The sequence below is a fragment of the Protopterus annectens genome, chromosome 14.part0, assembly GCF_019279795.1.
Source record: "Protopterus annectens isolate FY-2018-M chromosome 14.part0, PAN1.0, whole genome shotgun sequence".
In the NCBI taxonomy this organism is placed as follows: domain Eukaryota; kingdom Metazoa; phylum Chordata; order Ceratodontiformes; family Protopteridae; genus Protopterus; species Protopterus annectens.
The window spans coordinates 84,382,287-84,403,716 of NC_056748.1; the positions used below are offsets into that span (position 1 = coordinate 84,382,287).

At 39.8% G+C, this 21,430-nt stretch overlaps 1 protein-coding gene across 4 annotated transcripts in view; it reads right to left on the minus strand.

Annotated features, from left to right (window-relative positions):
• Positions 1-21,430, minus strand: part of AFAP1L2 (actin filament associated protein 1 like 2) — a 2,783,820-nt gene that overhangs the window by 74,530 nt on the left and 2,687,860 nt on the right. For all 4 annotated transcript variants that reach the window (XM_044055822.1, XM_044055821.1, XM_044055820.1 and 1 more), the window contains one exon: positions 20,991-21,184. In XM_044055822.1, the coding sequence (XP_043911757.1) occupies positions 20,991-21,184 (194 nt within the window). The remainder of the gene's footprint in view (positions 1-20,990; positions 21,185-21,430) is intronic.

The following is a 21,430-nucleotide window of genomic DNA, read 5'->3' on the forward strand; positions in this document are numbered from 1 at the left end:
ACCATAGGCTGCACACACTGTCAGGGTTACCCATTAAGTAGTTCAAAAAGTAGCTCTAGAAAATTTAGACAATTTGGCTACTGCTGACAAAACTAAGGACATGGGTATTTGTTGGTGTTAAGTGGGTTAAGGACCCAGCCTAATCTGACAAATGCGAGGAGCCCATGCTAACATTTTGAAGGGTCTTTGTCTTCCTATTAGCCAGTATGTGACAACCATACCTTTCAAATGTACAGATTTTTGCAGAATGTCCAGATTTTTGCCTCATATTTTTGTTCTGTTTCTCAATAAAATTGTGGTTTTCTGGCAAATCATTGAAGACTAAAGTCAGAAAACAATGACACACATTTGAGATTCAGACTTCATAACCCTTAGGAAATTCATGTTAATACAACACCTATTATTTTATTAACTTTCTAAGTTTGTAAGAGCAATATTTAAAACTCTTCCCCATTTTGTGGTCCTTTGGGCCCCCATTATTTATGGCTTTGTCCAGATTTCCTGCTCTAAGAAGTTGAGAGATATGGTGACAACTGTCAAGCCTAACAACCCTGGGTCAATAAGTTACTGACTAACTGGTGCAAGTTTCCCACCCTTAATTACCTGTAATAGATCTGTTGAGCAAAAGACTGTCATAAAACCAATTAACTTGCCAAAATGAATATGGATTGGTACACTGAATCTAAGTTCATTTACATGATGCAGCTAGGACATGGATGACATGATCATAAGGAGTTGACTTGACAACCCGTGTATCCAGGAGTCAAGGTGGAAGAGTGACATGGAACATCAGTCGGCATGGAACCCAAAGTCTACTACTCAAGGGAAGTCAGACTAGACATGGTGTGGGAACTGTCTTCTGAAGACAGTGAGGGATGTCATCAGAATAAGCTAAGGCAGTCTTTGTAATCTCAACCTAAGCTTCACAGTAGAGCTGAGATGGTAAGGGAAATAGGACATTTAGTCAGCAGTTGTAGGATCTCTTACATAAAGTGGTCTTACTAATGGGAGGGGGGGCATGAATTCTCACTTTGGAATCAAAAAATTAGGATATGAGGACTACCTAGGTCAACGTGGGGGGGAAACAGGAATAATGAAAGAGATGTCATTCCGGACTTTGTCTAACAAACTGTTTAATGGTGGTCAACAGATGGTTTGCTAATAGAGACAGTAACAAGATCACATATACGTGGTCAGCATGAGATTTAGATGGACTTCTTAGGAAAAAAAGGGCATTGGGGTCATATCAGAGATACTAATGTCATCCCCCAGTCAAATGATTGCCCCCTACAGCAAGAAACCACTAGTGGTCACACTCGGCAAAAAGCAATGGACAGACAAGGTTTTAAGGTTATCAGAGACTAGGCTGAAGAGCTGGACATTGATGGAAGTGAAGCAAAAGACTTGAAGGAATTATTCATGGTTCTAGCACCTCAGGAAGAAGAGGAGATAGCTGGAGCCAAAGAAGAATGACAAAGCCTCAAACCAGCGTCTGCGAAGATGAGGGAACAGATATCTGGCTGAGCCAGATTTGGATATAAGGGTATATAAAGAAAAAGGGAGTGCAGGAAGAAATGGGTGATAGAAAATATGTACCAGGAAAAGATGGAATACTTGTTTACCAAAGAACCTATGACAGCAGTTGCAGTGATAAAGAATATAGCATAGAAATGCTACCATCTTCTGGAAAGTGGCTCAGCAGATGGCCCAGAGAAGGTCTATCAAGTTGTGAGGCAAAGACAGAATGACAGAGAAGGTTGTAGACAGAGGCCGTTTGTAGGGAAGCCAGTAACAATCTGCTCACCAGTCCAGAAGGCAATAAAGGCAAATTGAAGGAGTACTTCTAGCAGCTTTTGAATAAATGAATAAAGAAAACTCCCTAGTCTGTAGCCACAGACACCATCTGCAATAAAAGAGGAAGAAGACACCACCCAGGTGATTGCAGAATAAGCATTCTAGTGTCAGTAAATAAGAACAAAGAGGACATTCACAGCTTATGGCAGTATAGGGGTATCATACTCCAGACACACTGCACAAAAGTGTTGGAGAGGTAATTGATAAATGAATACCGACAGTAGTAGAAAATAAAATTAGACATGATCATTTCAAGTTTAGATCAGGATGCAGTACAAATGACCTGATGTTTGCAGTAGGATAGTGGAGAATAAGTTTGAATTAAGGACAGATTACATCTGGGAATTCCTATACGTAGAAAAAACAAAATTACACTGTCCCAAGAAACTGACTTGGGTAGTTTGCAAATGTTTCAACACCCCAGAAATACTGGCAGAATTAATGTAGCCTATGTACAGGGACTCAATGACACCAGTATGAACAGTGCTTGGACTAAGAGAGGGGTTTCCTGTGGGGGTGGGTATACATCAGGATTCAGCTCTGTGATCACTCTATTTCATATTGGTCATAGAAAACATTAGCAAGCAGGTTGGAGGGAACAAATAAACAAATTTGCTGTATACATATAATATAGCACTAGAAGCGAACGCTGAACAGGAAATACAACAAATGATAGGGGACTGGATTGCAAAACTGAAGGAACATGGTATGAAACTGAGGGAAGATAATACAGTAGTAATGACACCAAATGAAAAACATCTGAAAACTGAGATGAGGAAATAGTGGGATGGTTGACGGCATGAACTATATGGGAGGCGTTGGTGAAAAGAAGGGAAGGCTGAATGAGGTCAAAGTTAGAATCAGAGGTTCTGCAGCTAATTTGCATAAAATACCATGAGTGGTGAGTGAAGAATGACAAAGATGCGAAACTATAAGGTGTACAAAACAGTGGAGTGATAAGTATTGTTGTATGGTACAGAGTCCAGCATGGTGTGAAAACATAAGGTGTGCAAAACAGTGGTGTGATAAGTATTGTTGTATGGTACAGAGTCCTGCATGGTGTGAAACCATAATGTGTACAAAACAGCGGTGTGATAAGTATTGTTGTATGGTACAGAGTCCAGCATGGTGTGAAAACATAAGGTGTACAAAACCGTGGAGTGATAAGTATTGCTGTATGGTACAGAGTCCTGCATGGTGTGAAACCATAAGGTGCAAACACAGTTGAGTGATAAGTATTGTTGTATGGTACAGCGTCCTGCATGGTGTGACACCATAAGTTGTACAAAACAGTGGTGTGAAAACTATTGTTGTATGGGAAAGACTCCTGCCTGGTGTGAAAACATAGTGTGTAGAAAACAGTAAAGTGATAAGTACTGTTGTATGGTACAGCTTCCTGCATGGTAGGAAATCATAAGGTGTACAAAACAATGGAGTAATAAGTACTGTTGTATGGTACAGAGTCCTGCATAGTGTGAAACCATAAGGTGTAAAAAACAGTGGCGTGATAAGTATTGTTGTACGGTACAGCGTCCTGCATGGTGTGAAACCATAAGGTGTACAAAAGAGTCGAGTGATAAGTACTACTGTATGGTACAACATCCTGCATGGTGTGAAACCATAAGGTGTACAAAACAGTGGAGTGATAAGTACTATTGTATGGTACAGCATCCTGCATAGTGTGAAACCATCTTCTTCTTCTTCTTCTTCTTTCGGCTGCTCCCATCAGGGGTCGCCACAGCAGATCAACTATTTCCATTTCTTCCTGTCCTCTGCATCTTGCTCCGTCGCACCAACCACCTGCATGTCCACTCTCACCACATCCATAAACCTTATCTTAGGCCTTCCTCTTTTCCTGTAACCTGGCAGCTTCATCCTTTGCATCGTTTTCCCAATATACTCTGCATCCCTCCTCAGCACATGTCCAAACCAACCTAATCTTGCCGCTCTGGCTTTGTCTTCAAACCTTCCAAACTGGGCTGACCCTCTAATATACTTATTCCTAATCCTGTCCATCTTCATCACACCCAGTGCAAATCTTAACATCTTCAACTCTGCCACATCAAGCTCTGACTCCTGCCTTTTTGTCAGTGCCACTGTCTCCAACCCATATAACATAGCTGGTCTCACTACCCTCTTCTAGACCTTCCCTTTCACTCTTACTGGTACTCGTCTGTCACAAATCACTCCTGACACTCTTCTCCACCCACTCCATCCTGCCTGTACTCTCTTCTTCAGCTCTCCTCCACAATCACCATTACTCTGAACTGTTGATCCCAAGTATTTAAACTCATCCACCTTTGCCATCTCTACTCCCTGCATCCAAACCATTCCTCTATCCTCCTGCTCATTCACACACATATATTCTGTCTTAGTCCTGCTAACCTTCATTCCTCTTCTCTCAAGAGCATATCTTGACTTCTCCAGGGTCTCCTCCACCTGTTCCCTATTCTCACTACAGAGTCCTACAGGATGTGAAACCATAAAGTGTACAAAACTGTGGAGTGATAAGTATTGTTGTATGGTACAGAGTCCTGCATGGTGAAACCATAAGGTGTACTAAACCATGGAGTGATAAATATTGTAGTATGATTGAGAGTCCTGCATGGTGTGAAACCATAAGGTGTACAAAACCGTGGACTGATAAGTATTGTTGTATGGTACAGCGTCTTGCATGGTGTGAAACCATAAGGTGTACAAAACAGTGTAGTGATAAGTAGTATTGTATGGTACAGAGTCCTGCATGGTGTGAAACCATCAGGTGTACAAAGTGGCGTGATAAGTATTGTTGTATGGTACAGAGTCCTGCATGGTGTGAAACCATAAGGTGTACAAAACATTGGAGTGATAAGTACTGTTGTATCGTACTGCATCCTGCATGGTGTGAAACAATAAGGTGTATAAAACAGTGGCATGATAAGTACTGATGTATGGTACAGCATCCGGCATGGTGTGAAACCATAAGGTGTACAAAACAGTGGAGTGATAAGTACTATTGTATGGTACAGAGTCCTGCATGGTGTGAAACCATAAGGTGTACAAAACAGTGGCATGATAAGCATTGTTGCACGGTACAGCATCCTGCATGGTGTGAAACCATAAGGTGTACAAAACAGTCGAGTGATAAATACTATTGTATGGTACAGAGTCCTACATGGTGTGAAACCATAAGGTGCACAAAACAGTCGAGTGATAAGTATTGTTGTATGGTACAGCATCCTCCATGGTGTGAAACATAAGGTGTACAAAACAGTGGAGTGATAAGTACTATTGTATGGTACAGTGTCCTGCATGGTGTGAAACCATCTTCTTCTTCTTTCAGCTGCTCCCATCAGGGGTCGCCACAGCAGATCAACTGTTTGCATTTCTTCCTGTTCTCTGCATCTTGCTCCGTCTCACCAACCACCTGCATGTCCCCTCTCACCACATCCATAAACCTTATCTTAGGCCTTCCTATTTTGCTGTTACCTGGCAGCTTCATCCTTGGCTTCGTTTTCCCAATATACTCTGCATCCCTCCTCAGCACATGTCCAAACCAACCTAATCTTGCCACTCTGGCTTTGTCTCCAAACCTTCCAACCTGGGCTGACCCTCTAATATACTTATTCCTAATCCTGCCCATCCTCGTCACACCCAGTGCAAATCTTAACATCTTCAACTCTGCCACGTCAAGCTCTGACTTCTGCCTTTTTGTCAATGCTACTGTCTCCAACCCATATAACAAATCTGGTCTCACTACCCTCTTGTAGAACTTCCATTTCACTCTTACTGGTACTCGTCTGGCACGAATCACTCCTGACACTCTTCTCCACCCACTCCATCCTGCCTGTAGTCTCTTCTTCAGCTCTCATCCACACTCACCAATACTCTGAACTGTTGATCCCAAGTATTTAAACTCATCCATCTTCGCCATCTCTACTCCCTGCATCCTCACCATTCCTCTATCCTCCCGCTCATTCACACACATATATTCTGTCTTAGTCCTGCTGACCTTCATTCCTCTTCTCTCAAGAGCATATCTTGACTTCTCCAGGGTCACCTCCACCTGTTCCCTATTCTCACTACAGTCCTGCAGGGTGTGAAACCATAAGGTGTACAAAACAGTGGAGTGATAAGTATTGTTGTATGGTACAGAGTCCTGCATGGTGTGAAACCATAAGGTGTACAAAACAGTGGAGTGATAAGTACTATTGTATGGTACAGCATCCTGCATGGTGTGAAACCATAAGGTGTACAAAACAGTGGAGTGATAAGTATTGTTGTATGGTACAGCATCCTGCATGGTGTGAAACCATAAGGTGTACAAAACAGTGCAGTAATAAGTACTGTTGTATGGTACAGAGTCCTGCATGGTGTGAAACCATAAGGTGTACAAAACAGTGGAGTGATAAGTATTGTTGTATGGTACAGCATCCTGCATGGTGTGAAACCATAAGGTGTACAAAACAGTGGAGTGATAAGTATTGTTGTATGGTACAGAGTCCTGCATGGTGTGAAACCATAAGGTGTACAAAACAGTGCAGTGATAAGTACTATTGTATGGTAGAGCATCCTGCATGGTGTAAAACCATAATGTGTACAAAACAGTGGAGTGATAAGTACTGTTGTATGGTACAGAGTCCTGCATGGTGTGAAACCATAAGGTGTACAAAACAGTGGAGTGATAAGTATTGTTGTATGGTACAGCATCCTGCATGGTGTGAAACCATAAGGTGTACAAAACAGTGGAGTGATAAGTATTGTTGTATGGTACAGCATCCTGCATGGTGTGAAACCATAAGGTGTACAAAACAGTGGAGTGATAAGTACTATTGTATGGTACAGCATCCTGCATGGTGTGAAACCATAAGGTGTACAAAACAGTGGAGTGATAAGTACTATTGTATGGTACAGTGTCCTGCATGGTGTGAAACCATAAGGTGTACAAAACAGTGGAGTGATAAGTATTGTTGTATGGTACAGAGTCCTGCATGGTGTGAAACCATAAGGTGTACAAAACAGTGGAGTGATAAGTATTGTTGTATGGTACAGAGTCCTGCATGGTGTGAAACCATAAGGTGTACAAAACAGTGGAGTGATAAGTATTGTTGTATGGTACAGCATCCTGCATGGTGTGAAACCATAAGGTGTACAAAACAGTGGAGTGATAAGTATTGTTGTATGGTACAGAGTCCTGCATGGTGTGAAACCATAAGGTGTACAAAACAGTGGAGTGATAAGTACTGTTGTATGGTACAGAGTCCTGCATGGTGTGAAACCATAAGGTGTACAAAACAGTGGAGTGATAAGTATTGTTGTATGGTACAGCATCCTGCATGGTGTGAAACCATAAGGTGTACAAAACAGTGGAGTGATAAGTATTGTTGTATGGTACAGCATCCTGCATGGTGTGAAACCATAAGGTGTACAAAACAGTGGAGTGATAAGTACTATTGTATGGTACAGCATCCTGCATGGTGTGAAACCATAAGGTGTACAAAACAGTGGAGTGATAAGTATTGTTGTATGGTACAGAGTCCTGCATGGTGTGAAACCATAAGGTGTACAAAACAGTGGAGTGATAAGTATTGTTGTATGGTACAGAGTCCTGCATGGTGTGAAACCATAAGGTGTACAAAACAGTGGAGTGATAAGTACTATTGTATGGTACAGCATCCTGCATGGTGTGAAACCATAAGGTGTACAAAACAGTGGAGTGATAAGTATTGTTGTATGGTACAGAGTCCTGCATGGTGTGAAACCATAAGGTGTACAAAACAGTGGAGTGATAAGTACTGTTGTATGGTACAGAGTCCTGCATGGTGTGAAACCATAAGGTGTACAAAACAGTGGAGTGATAAGTATTGTTGTATGGTACAGAGTCCTGCATGGTGTGAAACCATAAGGTGTACAAAACAGTGGAGTGATAAGTATTGTTGTATGGTACAGCATCCTGCATGGTGTGAAACCATAAGGTGTACAAAACAGTGGAGTGATAAGTACTATTGTATGGTACAGCATCCTGCATGGTGTGAAACCATAAGGTGTACAAAACAGTGCAGTGATAAGTATTGTTGTATGGTACAGCATCCTGCATGGTGTGAAACCATAAGGTGTACAAAACAGTGCAGTGATAAGTATTGTTGTATGGTACAGCATCCTGCATGGTGTGAAACCATAAGGTGTACAAAACAGTGGAGTGATAAGTATTGTTGTATGGTACAGAGTCCTGCATGGTGTGAAACCATAAGGTGTACAAAACAGTGGAGTGATAAGTATTGTTGTATGGTACAGCATCCTGCATGGTGTGAAACCATAAGGTGTACAAAACAGTGGAGTGATAAGTATTGTTGTATGGTACAGCATCCTGCATGGTGTGAAACCATAAGGTGTACAAAACAGTGGAGTGATAAGTACTGTTGTATGGTACAGAGTCCTGCATGGTGTGAAACCATAAGGTGTACAAAACAGTGGAGTGATAAGTATTGTTGTATGGTACAGCATCCTGCATGGTGTGAAACCATAAGGTGTACAAAACAGTGGAGTGATAAGTATTGTTGTATGGTACAGCATCCTGCATGGTGTGAAACCATAAGGTGTACAAAACAGTGGAGTGATAAGTATTGTTGTATGGTACAGAGTCCTGCATGGTGTGAAACCATAAGGTGTACAAAACAGTGGAGTGATAAGTATTGTTGTATGGTACAGCATCCTGCATGGTGTGAAACCATAAGGTGTACAAAACAGTGGAGTGATAAGTATTGTTGTATGGTACAGCATCCTGCATGGTGTGAAACCATAAGGTGTACAAAACAGTGGAGTGATAAGTACTGTTGTATGGTACAGAGTCCTGCATGGTGTGAAACCATAAGGTGTACAAAACAGTGGAGTGATAAGTATTGTTGTATGGTACAGAGTCCTGCATGGTGTGAAACCATAAGGTGTACAAAACAGTGGAGTGATAAGTATTGTTGTATGGTACAGCATCCTGCATGGTGTGAAACCATAAGGTGTACAAAACAGTGGAGTGATAAGTATTGTTGTATGGTACAGCATCCTGCATGGTGTGAAACCATAAGGTGTACAAAACAGTGGAGTGATAAGTATTGTTGTATGGTACAGCATCCTGCATGGTGTGAAACCATAAGGTGTACAAAACAGTGGAGTGATAAGTACTGTTGTATGGTACAGCATCCTGCATGGTGTGAAACCATAAGGTGTACAAAACAGTGGAGTGATAAGTATTGTTGTATGGTACAGCATCCTGCATGGTGTGAAACCATAAGGTGTACAAAACAGTGCAGTGATAAGTATTGTTGTATGGTACAGCATCCTGCATGGTGTGAAACCATAAGGTGTACAAAACAGTGGAGTGATAAGTACTATTGTATGGTACAGTGTCTTCCATGGTGTGAAACCATAAGGTGTACAAAACAGTGGAGTGATAAGTATTGTTGTATGGTACAGCATCCTGCATGGTGTGAAACCATAAGGTGTACAAAACAGTGGAGTGATAAGTACTATTGTATGGTACAGCATCCTGCATGGTGTGAAACCATAAGGTGTACAAAACAGTGGAGTGATAAGTACTATTGTATGGTACAGCATCCTGCATGGTGTGAAACCATAAGGTGTACAAAACAGTGGAGTGATAAGTATTGTTGTATGGTACAGAGTCCTGCATGGTGTGAAACCATAAGGTGTACAAAACAGTGGAGTGATAAGTATTGTTGTATGGTACAGAGTCCTGCATGGTGTGAAACCATAAGGTGTACAAAACAGTGGAGTGATAAGTATTGTTGTATGGTACAGCATCCTGCATGGTGTGAAACCATAAGGTGTACAAAACAGTGGAGTGATAAGTATTGTTGTATGGTACAGCATCCTGCATGGTGTGAAACCATAAGGTGTACAAAACAGTGGAGTGATAAGTACTATTGTATGGTACAGTGTCTTGCATGGTGTGAAACCATAAGGTGTACAAAACAGTGGAGTGATAAGTATTGTTGTATGGTACAGCATCCTGCATGGTGTGAAACCATAAGGTGTACAAAACAGTGGAGTGATAAGTACTATTGTATGGTACAGCATCCTGCATGGTGTGAAACCATAAGGTGTACAAAACAGTGCAGTGATAAGTATTGTTGTATGGTACAGCATCCTGCATGGTGTGAAACCATAAGGTGTACAAAACAGTGGCGTGATAAGTATTGTTGTATGGTACAGTATCCTGCATGGTGTGAAACCATAAGGTGTACGGAACAGTGCAGTGATAAGTACTATTGTATGGCACTGTGCCCTGCATGGTGTGAAACCATAAGGTGTACAAAACAGTGAGTCTAAGTATTGTTGTAGGTAGCATCCTGCATGGTGTGAAACCATAAGGTGTACAAAACAGTGGAGTGATACATATTGTTGTAGGGTACAGCATCCTGCATGGTGTGAAACCATAAGGTGTACAAAACAGTGGAGTGATAAGTACTATTGTATGGTACAGCATCCTGCATGGTGTGAAACCATAAGGTGTACAAAACAGTGGAGTGATAAGTATTGTTGTATGGTACAGCATCCTGCATGGTGTGAAACCATAAGGTGTACAAAACAGTGGAGTGATAAGTATTGTTGTATGGTACAGAGTCCTGCATGGTGTGAAACCATAAGGTGTACAAAACAGTGGAGTGATAAGTATTGTTGTATGGTACAGAGTCCTGCATGGTGTGAAACCATAAGGTGTACAAAACAGTGGAGTGATAAGTATTGTTGTATGGTACAGCATCCTGCATGGTGTGAAACCATAAGGTGTACAAAACAGTGGAGTGATAAGTATTGTTGTATGGTACAGCATCCTGCATGGTGTGAAACCATAAGGTGTACAAAACAGTGGAGTGATAAGTATTGTTGTATGGTACAGCATCCTGCATGGTGTGAAACCATAAGGTGTACAAAACAGTGGAGTGATAAGTACTGTTGTATGGTACAGTCCTGCATTGTGTGAAACCATAAGGTGTACAAAACAGTGGAGTGATAAGTACTATTGTATGGTACAGCATCCTGCATGGTGTGAAACCATAAGGTGTACAAAACAGTGGAGTGATAAGTATTGTTGTATGGTACAGAGTCCTGCATGGTGTGAAACCATAAGGTGTACAAAACAGTGGAGTGATAAGTATTGTTGTATGGTACAGCATCCTGCATGGTGTGAAACCATAAGGTGTACAAAACAGTGGAGTGATAAGTATTGTTGTATGGTACAGAGTCCTGCATGGTGTGAAACCATAAGGTGTACAAAACAGTGGAGTGATAAGTATTGTTGTATGGTACAGAGTCCTGCATGGTGTGAAACCATAAGGTGTACAAAACAGTGGAGTGATAAGTATTGTTGTATGGTACAGAGTCCTGCATGGTGTGAAACCATAAGGTGTACAAAACAGTGGAGTGATAAGTATTGTTGTATGGTACAGCATCCTGCATGGTGTGAAACCATAAGGTGTACAAAACAGTGGAGTGATAAGTATTGTTGTATGGTACAGTGTCCTGCATGGTGTGAAACCATAAGGTGTACAAAACAGTGGAGTGATAAGTATTGTTGTATGGTACAGCATCCTGCATGGTGTGAAACCATAAGGTGTACAAAACAGTGGAGTGATAAGTACTGTTGTATGGTACAGAGTCCTGCATGGTGTGAAACCATAAGGTGTACAAAACAGTGGAGTGATAAGTATTGTTGTATGGTACAGCATCCTGCATGGTGTGAAACCATAAGGTGTACAAAACAGTGGAGTGATAAGTACTGTTGTATGGTACAGCATCCTGCATGGTGTGAAACCATAAGGTGTACAAAACAGTGGAGTGATAAGTACTATTGTATGGTACAGCATCCTGCATGGTGTGAAACCATAAGGTGTACAAAACAGTGGAGTGATAAGTACTATTGTATGGTACAGTGTCCTGCATGGTGTGAAACCATAAGGTGTACAAAACAGTGGAGTGATAAGTATTGTTGTATGGTACAGAGTCCTGCATGGTGTGAAACCATAAGGTGTACAAAACAGTGGAGTGATAAGTATTGTTGTATGGTACAGAGTCCTGCATGGTGTGAAACCATAAGGTGTACAAAACAGTGGAGTGATAAGTATTGTTGTATGGTACAGCATCCTGCATGGTGTGAAACCATAAGGTGTACAAAACAGTGGAGTGATAAGTATTGTTGTATGGTACAGAGTCCTGCATGGTGTGAAACCATAAGGTGTACAAAACAGTGGAGTGATAAGTACTGTTGTATGGTACAGAGTCCTGCATGGTGTGAAACCATAAGGTGTACAAAACAGTGGAGTGATAAGTATTGTTGTACGGTACATAGTCCTGCATGGTGTGAAACCATAAGGTGTACAAAACAGTGGAGTGATAAGTATTGTTGTATGGTACAGAGTCCTGCATGGTGTGAAACCATAAGGTGTACAAAACAGTGGAGTGATAAGTATTGTTGTATGGTACAGCATCCTGCATGGTGTGAAACCATAAGGTGTACAAAACAGTGGAGTGATAAGTATTGTTGTATGGTACAGCATCCTGCATGGTGTGAAACCATAAGGTGTACAAAACAGTGGAGTGATAAGTATTGTTGTATGGTACAGAGTCCTGCATGGTGTGAAACCATAAGGTGTACAAAACAGTGGAGTGATAAGTATTGTTGTATGGTACAGAGTCCTGCATGGTGTGAAACCATAAGGTGTACAAAACAGTGGAGTGATAAGTATTGTTGTATGGTACAGCATCCTGCATGGTGTGAAACCATAAGGTGTACAAAACAGTGGAGTGATAAGTATTGTTGTATGGTACAGAGTCCTGCATGGTGTGAAACCATAAGGTGTACAAAACAGTGGAGTGATAAGTACTGTTGTATGGTACAGCATCCTGCATGGTGTGAAACATAAGATGTACAAAACAGTGGAGTGATAAGTACTGTTGTATGGTACAGCATCCTGCATGGTGTGAAACCATAAGGTGTACAAAACAGTGGAGTGATAAGTACTATTGTTGTATGGTACAGTATCCTGCATGGTGTGAAACCATAAGGTGTACGGAACAGTGCAGTGATAAGTACTATTGTATGGCACTGTGCCCTGCATGGTGTGAAACCATAAGGTGTACAAAACAGTGGAGTGATAAGTATTGTATGGTACAGCATCCTGCATGGTGTGAAACCATAAGGTGTACAAAACAGTGGAGTGATAAGTACTATTGTATGGTACAGAGTCCTGCATGGTGTGAAACCATAAGGTGTACAAAACAGTGCAGTGATAAGTATTGTTATATGTACAGAGTCCTGCATGATATGGAACCATAAGGTGTACAAAACAGTGGAGTGATAAGTACTATTGTATGGTACAGAGTCCTGCATGGTGTGAAACCATAAGGTGTACAAAACAGTGGAGTGATAAGTATTGTTGTATGGTACAGAGTCCTGCATGGTGTGAAACCATAAGGTGTACAAAACAGTGGAGTGATAAGTATTGTTGTATGGTACAGCATCCTGCATGGTGTGAAACCATAAGGTGTACAAAACAGTGGAGTGATAAGTATTGTTGTATGGTACAGAGTCCTGCATGGTGTGAAACCATAAGGTGTACAAAACAGTGGAGTGATAAGTATTGTTGTATGGTACAGCATCCTGCATGGTGTGAAACCATAAGGTGTACAAAACAGTGTAGTGATAAGTATTGTTGTATGGTACAGCATCCTGCATGGTGTGAAACCATAAGGTGTACAAAACAGTGGAGTGATAAGTATTGTTGTATGGTACAGCATCCTGCATGGTGTGAAAACATATGGTGTACAAAACAGTGGTGTGATAATTATTGTTGTATGGTCCAGCGTCATGCATGGTGTGAAACCATAAGGTGTACAACCAGTGGAGTGATAAGTATTGTTGTATGGTACAGAGTCCTGCATGATGAAGGAATAGCAGCTGAGAAATCATGATGTGATGGAGATGAAGTATCTGAGATGTACGACCGGATGCCCACTGAGGGGCAGATGAAGAAATGCTGACATCAGAACAGAATACGAAGTAGCTGCATTTCAGAGAATGTCAAGGAGAACCTGTTAAAGAGGTTCAGTCGTGGGTGTAGGAAATGAAAAGGCAGTTCAGAAAATAAGATTTGGGTGAGAGAGAAAGAAGGCATGAGGCAATAAGGATGGACAACTGAGAGATGGACATCTTGCATAAGAGAAGACCTGTGAAAAATAGCCATGACTTTTGAAGATGGTAGGAGAGTGGCACTGAATCAAGAGAGGCGATGACAGTTAACAAGACACTTTAACCCCAATTAAAAATCGAAAAAAAGCACGATGATGACACCAATGATACTGATCTTATATTGACATGTCCACACCTTCCATTGTATTTGTCCCTCTGTCATTGGCTATCCTGACACATCCACATCTTCCATCATATTTGTCCCTCTGTCATTGGCTATCCTGACACATCCACACCTTCCATTGTATTTGTCCCTCTGTCACTGGCTATCCCGACATGTCCACACCTTCCATCATATTTGTCCCTCTATCATTGGCTATCCTGACATGTCCAAACCTTCCATCATACTTGTTCCTCTGTCATTGGCTATCCTGAGATGTCTACACCTTTCAGTGTATTTGTCCCTCTGTCATTGGCTATTCTGACATGTCTACACCTTCCATTCTATTTGGCCCTCAGTCATTGGCTATCCTGACACATACACACCTTCCATCATATTTGTCCCTCGGTCATTGGCTCCATCACTTGCACTTCATTAGGCATAGGAGGAGATAGGTTAGTGGCAGTGGAGCACCAGTGGCACAGGAGATGGAAGCAGTCATATCACCTGTACAAGCTACAGGCTTGTCTACAATGCCTTGTAGTCTCCAAAACAGGATCCTGGTAGCACTAGCAAAGTGTTGCACCTGCCAAATGATGATGTAAGGGACCAACATCATTCATGTTTCCAGAGTCATGGAGATATGAAGAGGGTTAAACTAACTCAGGGACCCAGGGACATTCTCCAGTGGCCAAAGTATTTACAGATATAGGCATAGATCAGTGTTTGGACATCTACAATGTGATCATAGGTGTACCACATATCTGTTGAACTTGTAGTCTCTTACTGCTAGTGATGTAAAGGGGGAACCAGCTGTGCACTAATAAAGCAAGGTATCCATTTCAATATAGGCAAGACCATGGTCCACAGGATAAGAGTGGACAGCTGTTACCAGTGGTACATCAGTGGATCAGGGTGTGTCCAATATGAATTCTGGATGAAAGGCCAAATAATAGGGGATGTACAGATGTTATCAAGAGTGCCTCAGTAGCAGCAGGTATACTCAATGCAATATTCCATATCTGCAAGGCCATGGAATGAATCACCATGGACCATATTAATGAAGCTATAGGAAATCTCCAAATGCTCGACCTCAAGTATGGCTTTGATAAGGGGAGATCATGGCTCATAAACTTGGTGGACTTCTTAGAAACAGTCACCAAAGCCCTAGACGAGAGCAAATCTGTGCATATGGCCTACCAAGACTTAGCCAAGGCCTTTAACACAATCTCTCACTCGGGCATTATTGATAAACTCACTTAGCTGGGTATCATCAACCCATATATTGTCAGGTTGGTTGCAAACTGGCTCACTGATAGAATTCACATGGTCAAAACAGGGGACCCCACCTCCTCCAGCAAACCCATAACCAGTGGTGTTCCACAGGAATCAGTTCTGGGACTTCTACTGTTTGGAATCTACTTCTCTGAAGTACAGACTAAAACTAAAGGGCTGTGGCTGGCAACGTTTTTTGAGGGCTGCAAACTGTGAGCAATCACTGGAACCCTAGTGATGACAACATCCTGCAAGAAGGTGTTAAGCAGTGCATGAGGTATGATGGGTGGGATGACTACCATGACCCCAGAGTTAAGTACAACTAGTTAGGAAGTTCAGGAGGTATGATGGGTGGGTTGACTACCATGACCTCAGAGTTAAGTACAACTAGTTAGGACGTACAGGAAGTATGATGGGTGGGTTGACTACCATGACCTCAGAGTTAAAAACAGCTAGTTAGGAGGTGCAGGGGTATGATGGGTGGGTTGACTACCATGACCACAGAGTTAAGTACAGCTAGTCAGGAGGTATGATGGGTGGGTTGACTACCATGACCACAGATTTAAGTACAACTAGTCAGGAGGTATGATGGGTGGGTTGCCTACCATGACCACAGAGTTAAGTACAACTAGTCAGGAGGTATGATGGATGGGTTAACTACCATTATCTCAGAGTTAAGTACAACTAGTTAGGAGGTGCAGGCGGTATGATGGGTGGGTTGACTACCATGACCACAGATTTAAGTACTAGTTAGGAGGTATGGTGGGTGGGTTGACTACCATGACCACAGAGTTAAGTACAACTAGTCAGGAGGTATGATGGGTAGGTTGATTAATATATAAAAGTTAGACTTAAAATTTAGCATATAATGTTGACAATAAGCAATTTTATTACTATATTAACTGGGGGAGTCACTTCCCTTTGGGGGACTGAGGACCAAGTGTATAATACTTCAGCATGCACTCTTTGCGCTTGTAGCCTATAATTTGTCAGATTCTGAAGTCTGAATACAAAATAATAGCTGATGCAACCACCATATGTTAGTGCAGTGTCGGTGCTGAGGTGTTGGTAGTAGGATTCTTCTCAATGCTGAAAGTTTTGCTAAAGTTTTTATAGTCTTAAAATCAAATATGCTTTCAGTTAACTGGTTCTGTCTTGTTCCTGCCTGTCATGGTCATAGGTAGAGCTTTAGTGACTTGAACAAGCCCATCTGCTAATCAAACATAAACATATAAATAAAATGAGCAATATCTAAGAATGACACTGTGCTAGCCAAGTATCCCGTCTCATTATCTGTAACAGTAGGCAATGGTTTTGTCTTGCTCCAAACTTGTGTATGTAGATAACTTTGTAAAGAATATTGAGCCTAGCATGAAATCTAAGAGAAGAAATCTGTTTCAGGACCAAATACATTTAAGGATGTTTCTTCTGTATTATCTATGCCAATCCAGTAAAACAGATGACACACTCTCTTTGTTTGCATCAAGGTCCTTGAATACCATTCAAGTCACTCTCCTTTCAGTCAGTGAAAAGAAAAAGAACCCACAAGAGATAATGAGTGATACAAGAAACCCCATAAAAGAAAAACCCGCTGAGCTGGACCTTAGATGTTAAGTGATGGGTGATAATGGGGACACTGGACTTCAACAGCGTTTGCATACTGCACAGTTTGACAGCTGCTTACTGTTGCTTTAACAAGCTGAACCTTTTCACAAACAGTATCTTAGAAAGAAAGGATCACATCAGAACGAAAAAACAGCAAACAAGTTAAATTAGAAGCGATGCTAAGCGATCCTTCACTTGAAACAGTAAGATAAGTATTTCTATGGCTGAGTGTTTTTGTAGAACAACCTTAATTTTTCCCTGTCCCTCATGAAATGCTTTGTTTTTCTGGTAAAACAATGAAAATTACAGTTAGAACCTCCTAGTTCAAAAAATGTGTGTTGATTGCAAAATCTGTTGTATTAACTTTTAACTTCTCTAATTTTGCCCTGTCCCTCCTGAAATTTTTGGCTTTCTGGTAAATAGCCAAGGCCTACAATCAATCTGTAATGAAAGATGCTAGAGTTTAATACTTTTTAATGTTTATAAAACGCAAGCTGATGTTCTATTACCATTTTAAATGGATTAAAATAAGCTTCACTAGTGTTATTTTTGTGTTGGTAGTGACCTAGGCTGTAGTGGCAGCTTCATTCTTGAACGTGACTAATCCATGTCCAGTGTGCTCCATTATCTCCAGGTAATGTTTAATATATATGTTACATAACTGACAGCTGTCTCGTTAGTCTCTCACTAGTGATTTAAAGTCATATGCATCTCCAAGTAATGTTTAATATATATGTTACATAACTGACAGCTGTCTCATTAGTCTCTCACTAGTGATTTAAAGTCATATGCATCTCCAAGTAATGTTTAATATATATGTTACATAACTGACAGCTGTCTCATTAGTCTCTCACTAGTGATTTAAAGTCATATGCATCTCCAAGTAATGTTTAATATATATGTTACATAACTGACAGCTGTCTCGTTAGTCTCTCACTAGTGATTTAAAGTCATATGCATCTCCAAGTAATGTTTAATATATATGTTACATAACTGACAGCTGTCTCGTTAGTCTCTCACTAGTGATTTAAAGTCATATGCATCTCCAAGTAATGTTTAATATATATGTTACATAACTGACAGCTGTCTTGTTAGTCTCTCACTAGTGATTTAAAGTCATATGCATCTCCAAGTAATGTTTAATATATATGTTACATAACTGACAGCTGTCTCGTTAGTCTCTCACTAGTGATTTAAAGTCATATGCATCTCCAAGTAATGTTTAATATATATGTTACATAACTGACAGCTGTCTTGTTAGTCTCTCACTAGTGATTTAAAGTCATATGCATCTCCAAGTAATGTTTAATATATATGTTACATAACTGACAGCTGTCTTGTTAGTCTCTCACTAGTGATTTAAAGTCATATGCATCTCCAAGTAATGTTTAATATATATGTTACATAACTGACAGCTGTCTTGTTAGTCTCTCACTAGTGATTTAAAGTCATATGCATCTCCAAGTAATGTTTAATATATATGTTACATAACTGACAGCTGTCTCATTAGTCTCTCACTAGTGATTTAAAGTCATATGCATCTCCAAGTAATGTTTAATATATATGTTACATAACTGACAGCTGTCTCATTAGTCTCTCACTAGTGATTTAAAGTCATATGCATCTCCAAGTAATGTTTAATATATATGTTACATAACTGACAGCTGTCTCATTAGTCTCTCACTAGTGATTTAAAGTCATATGCATCTCCAAGTAATGTTTAATATATATGTTACATAACTGACAGCTGTCTCATTAGTCTCTCACTAGTGATTTAAAGTCATATGCATCTCCAAGTAATGTTTAATATATATGTTACATAACTGACAGCTGTCTCATTAGTCTCTCACTAGTGATTTAAAGTCATATGCATCTCCAAGTAATGTTTAATATATATGTTACATAACTGACAGCTGTCTCATTAGTCTCTCACTAGTGATTTAAAGTCATATGCATCTCCAAGTAATGTTTAATATATATGTTACATAACTGACAGCTGTCTCATTAGTCTCTCACTAGTGATTTAAAGTCATATGCATCTCCAAGTAATGTTTAATATATATGTTACATAACTGACAGCTGTCTCATTAGTCTCTCACTAGTGATTTAAAGTCATATGCATCTCCAAGTAATGTTTAATATATATGTTACATAACTGACAGCTGTCTCATTAGTCTCTCACTAGTGATTTAAAGTCATATGCATCTCCAAGTAATGTTTAATATATATGTTACATAACTGACAGCTGTCTCATTAGTCTCTCACTAGTGATTTAAAGTCATATGCATCTCCAAGTAATGTTTAATATATATGTTACATAACTGACAGCTGTCTCATTAGTCTCTCACTAGTGATTTAAAGTCATATGCATCTCCAAGTAATGTTTAATATATATGTTACATAACTGACAGCTGTCTCATTAGTCTCTCACTAGTGATTTAAAGTCATATGCATCTCCAAGTAATGTTTAATATATATGTTACATAACTGACAGCTGTCTCGTTAGTCTCTCACTAGTGATTTAAAGTCATATGCATCTCCAAGTAATGTTTAATATATATGTTACATAACTGACAGCTGTCTCATTAGTCTCTCACTAGTGATTTAAAGTCATATGCATCTCCAAGTAATGTTTAATATATATGTTACATAACTGACAGCTGTCTCATTAGTCTCTCACTAGTGATTTAAAGTCATATGCATCTCCAAGTAATGTTTAATATATATGTTACATAACTGACAGCTGTCTCATTAGTCTCTCACTAGTGATTTAAAGTCATATGCATCTCCAAGTAATGTTTAATATATATGTTACATAACTGACAGCTGTCTCGTTAGTCTCTCACTAGTGATTTAAAGTCATATGCATCTCCAAGTAATGTTTAATATATATGTTACATAACTGACAGCTGTCTCATTAGTCTCTCACTAGTGATTTAAAGTCATATGCATCTCCAAGTAATGTTTAATATATATGTTACATAACTGACAGCTGTCTCATTAGTCTCTCACTAGTGATTTAAAGTCATATGCATCTCCAAGTAATGTTTAATATATATGTTACATAACTGACAGCTGTCTCATTAGTCTCTCACTAGTGATTTAAAGTCATATGCATCTCCAAGTAATGTTTAATATATATGTTACATAACTGACAGCTGTCTCATTAGTCTCTCACTAGTGATTTAAAGTCATATGCATCTCCAAGTAATGTTTAATATATATGTTACATAACTGACAGCTGTCTCATTAGTCTCTCACTAGTGATTTAAAGTCATATGCATCTCCAAGTAATGTTTAATATATATGTTACATAACTGACAGCTGTCTCATTAGTCTCTCACTAGTGATTTAAAGTCATATGCATCTCCAAGTAATGTTTAATATATATGTTACATAACTGACAGCTGTCTCATTAGTCTCTCACTAGTGATTTAAAGTCATATGCATCTCCAAGTAATGTTTAATATATATGTTACATAACTGACAGCTGTCTCATTAGTCTCTCACTAGTGATTTAAAGTCATATGCATATTTTCACAAGCATTTGGTCTAGTTACACTTAGAAGCAATATTTAAATAGACATTAATTTCTGACTTGCTTTGACCTTACCTAAAACAAGCTGGGACAGCTTCAGGGAGGTTGGCCTTACTATTTCAAAAATATTGGTCTAAAAGTTTTACCCATGCAATTACCTTATAATGTCTACTTTCAAGATGATATAATTGTAATGATATATATGTATTCCTTTTTGTACTGCCAGGGCCTAAAACAAGTGCCCTAATTGACAGCAGTGACAGCCATAACAAGTGACGTTTTCCTCTGTCGATCTCGTGCACATTCCATATTAATCTTAAGCAATTTTTGATAAATCATATTGTTTTTAAAAGCAGCTGATGCTATATGCTTTTACTTACAGTAGGACATGCTGTTTCAAAATGTGTTGCATCCACTGCTGTTCCCAATGTCACAGGCCCAGACTCTGCTTTCCGTAGGTTTTCTTTAACTTCTACAAGTTTCAATTCTAGGTCCACCCTGTAGCTTTCTTTCTGCTTGCAGTCCTCATCTATTTCTTTTATTTGGGCCTCCAAAGCTACCAAAGTAGTTTTGTCTTAAAAATAAGATTAAAAAAAAACAAATGAAAAAAAATGAACAGGAACAGAATAAAAGTGTTTGCTGACAGTGATGACGTTAGAGGTCAATAAATGAGGAAATCTAAAAAACACACAGAACACATTGCTGTTGCTATAGTAACTGCAATGCAAACTAGAATACCATAGCAATCCAACTCTACTTTTTGCGTATTGTATAACATGTCAAACTTTAGAACGGCAATTTTTTATGCATACTATTTAAC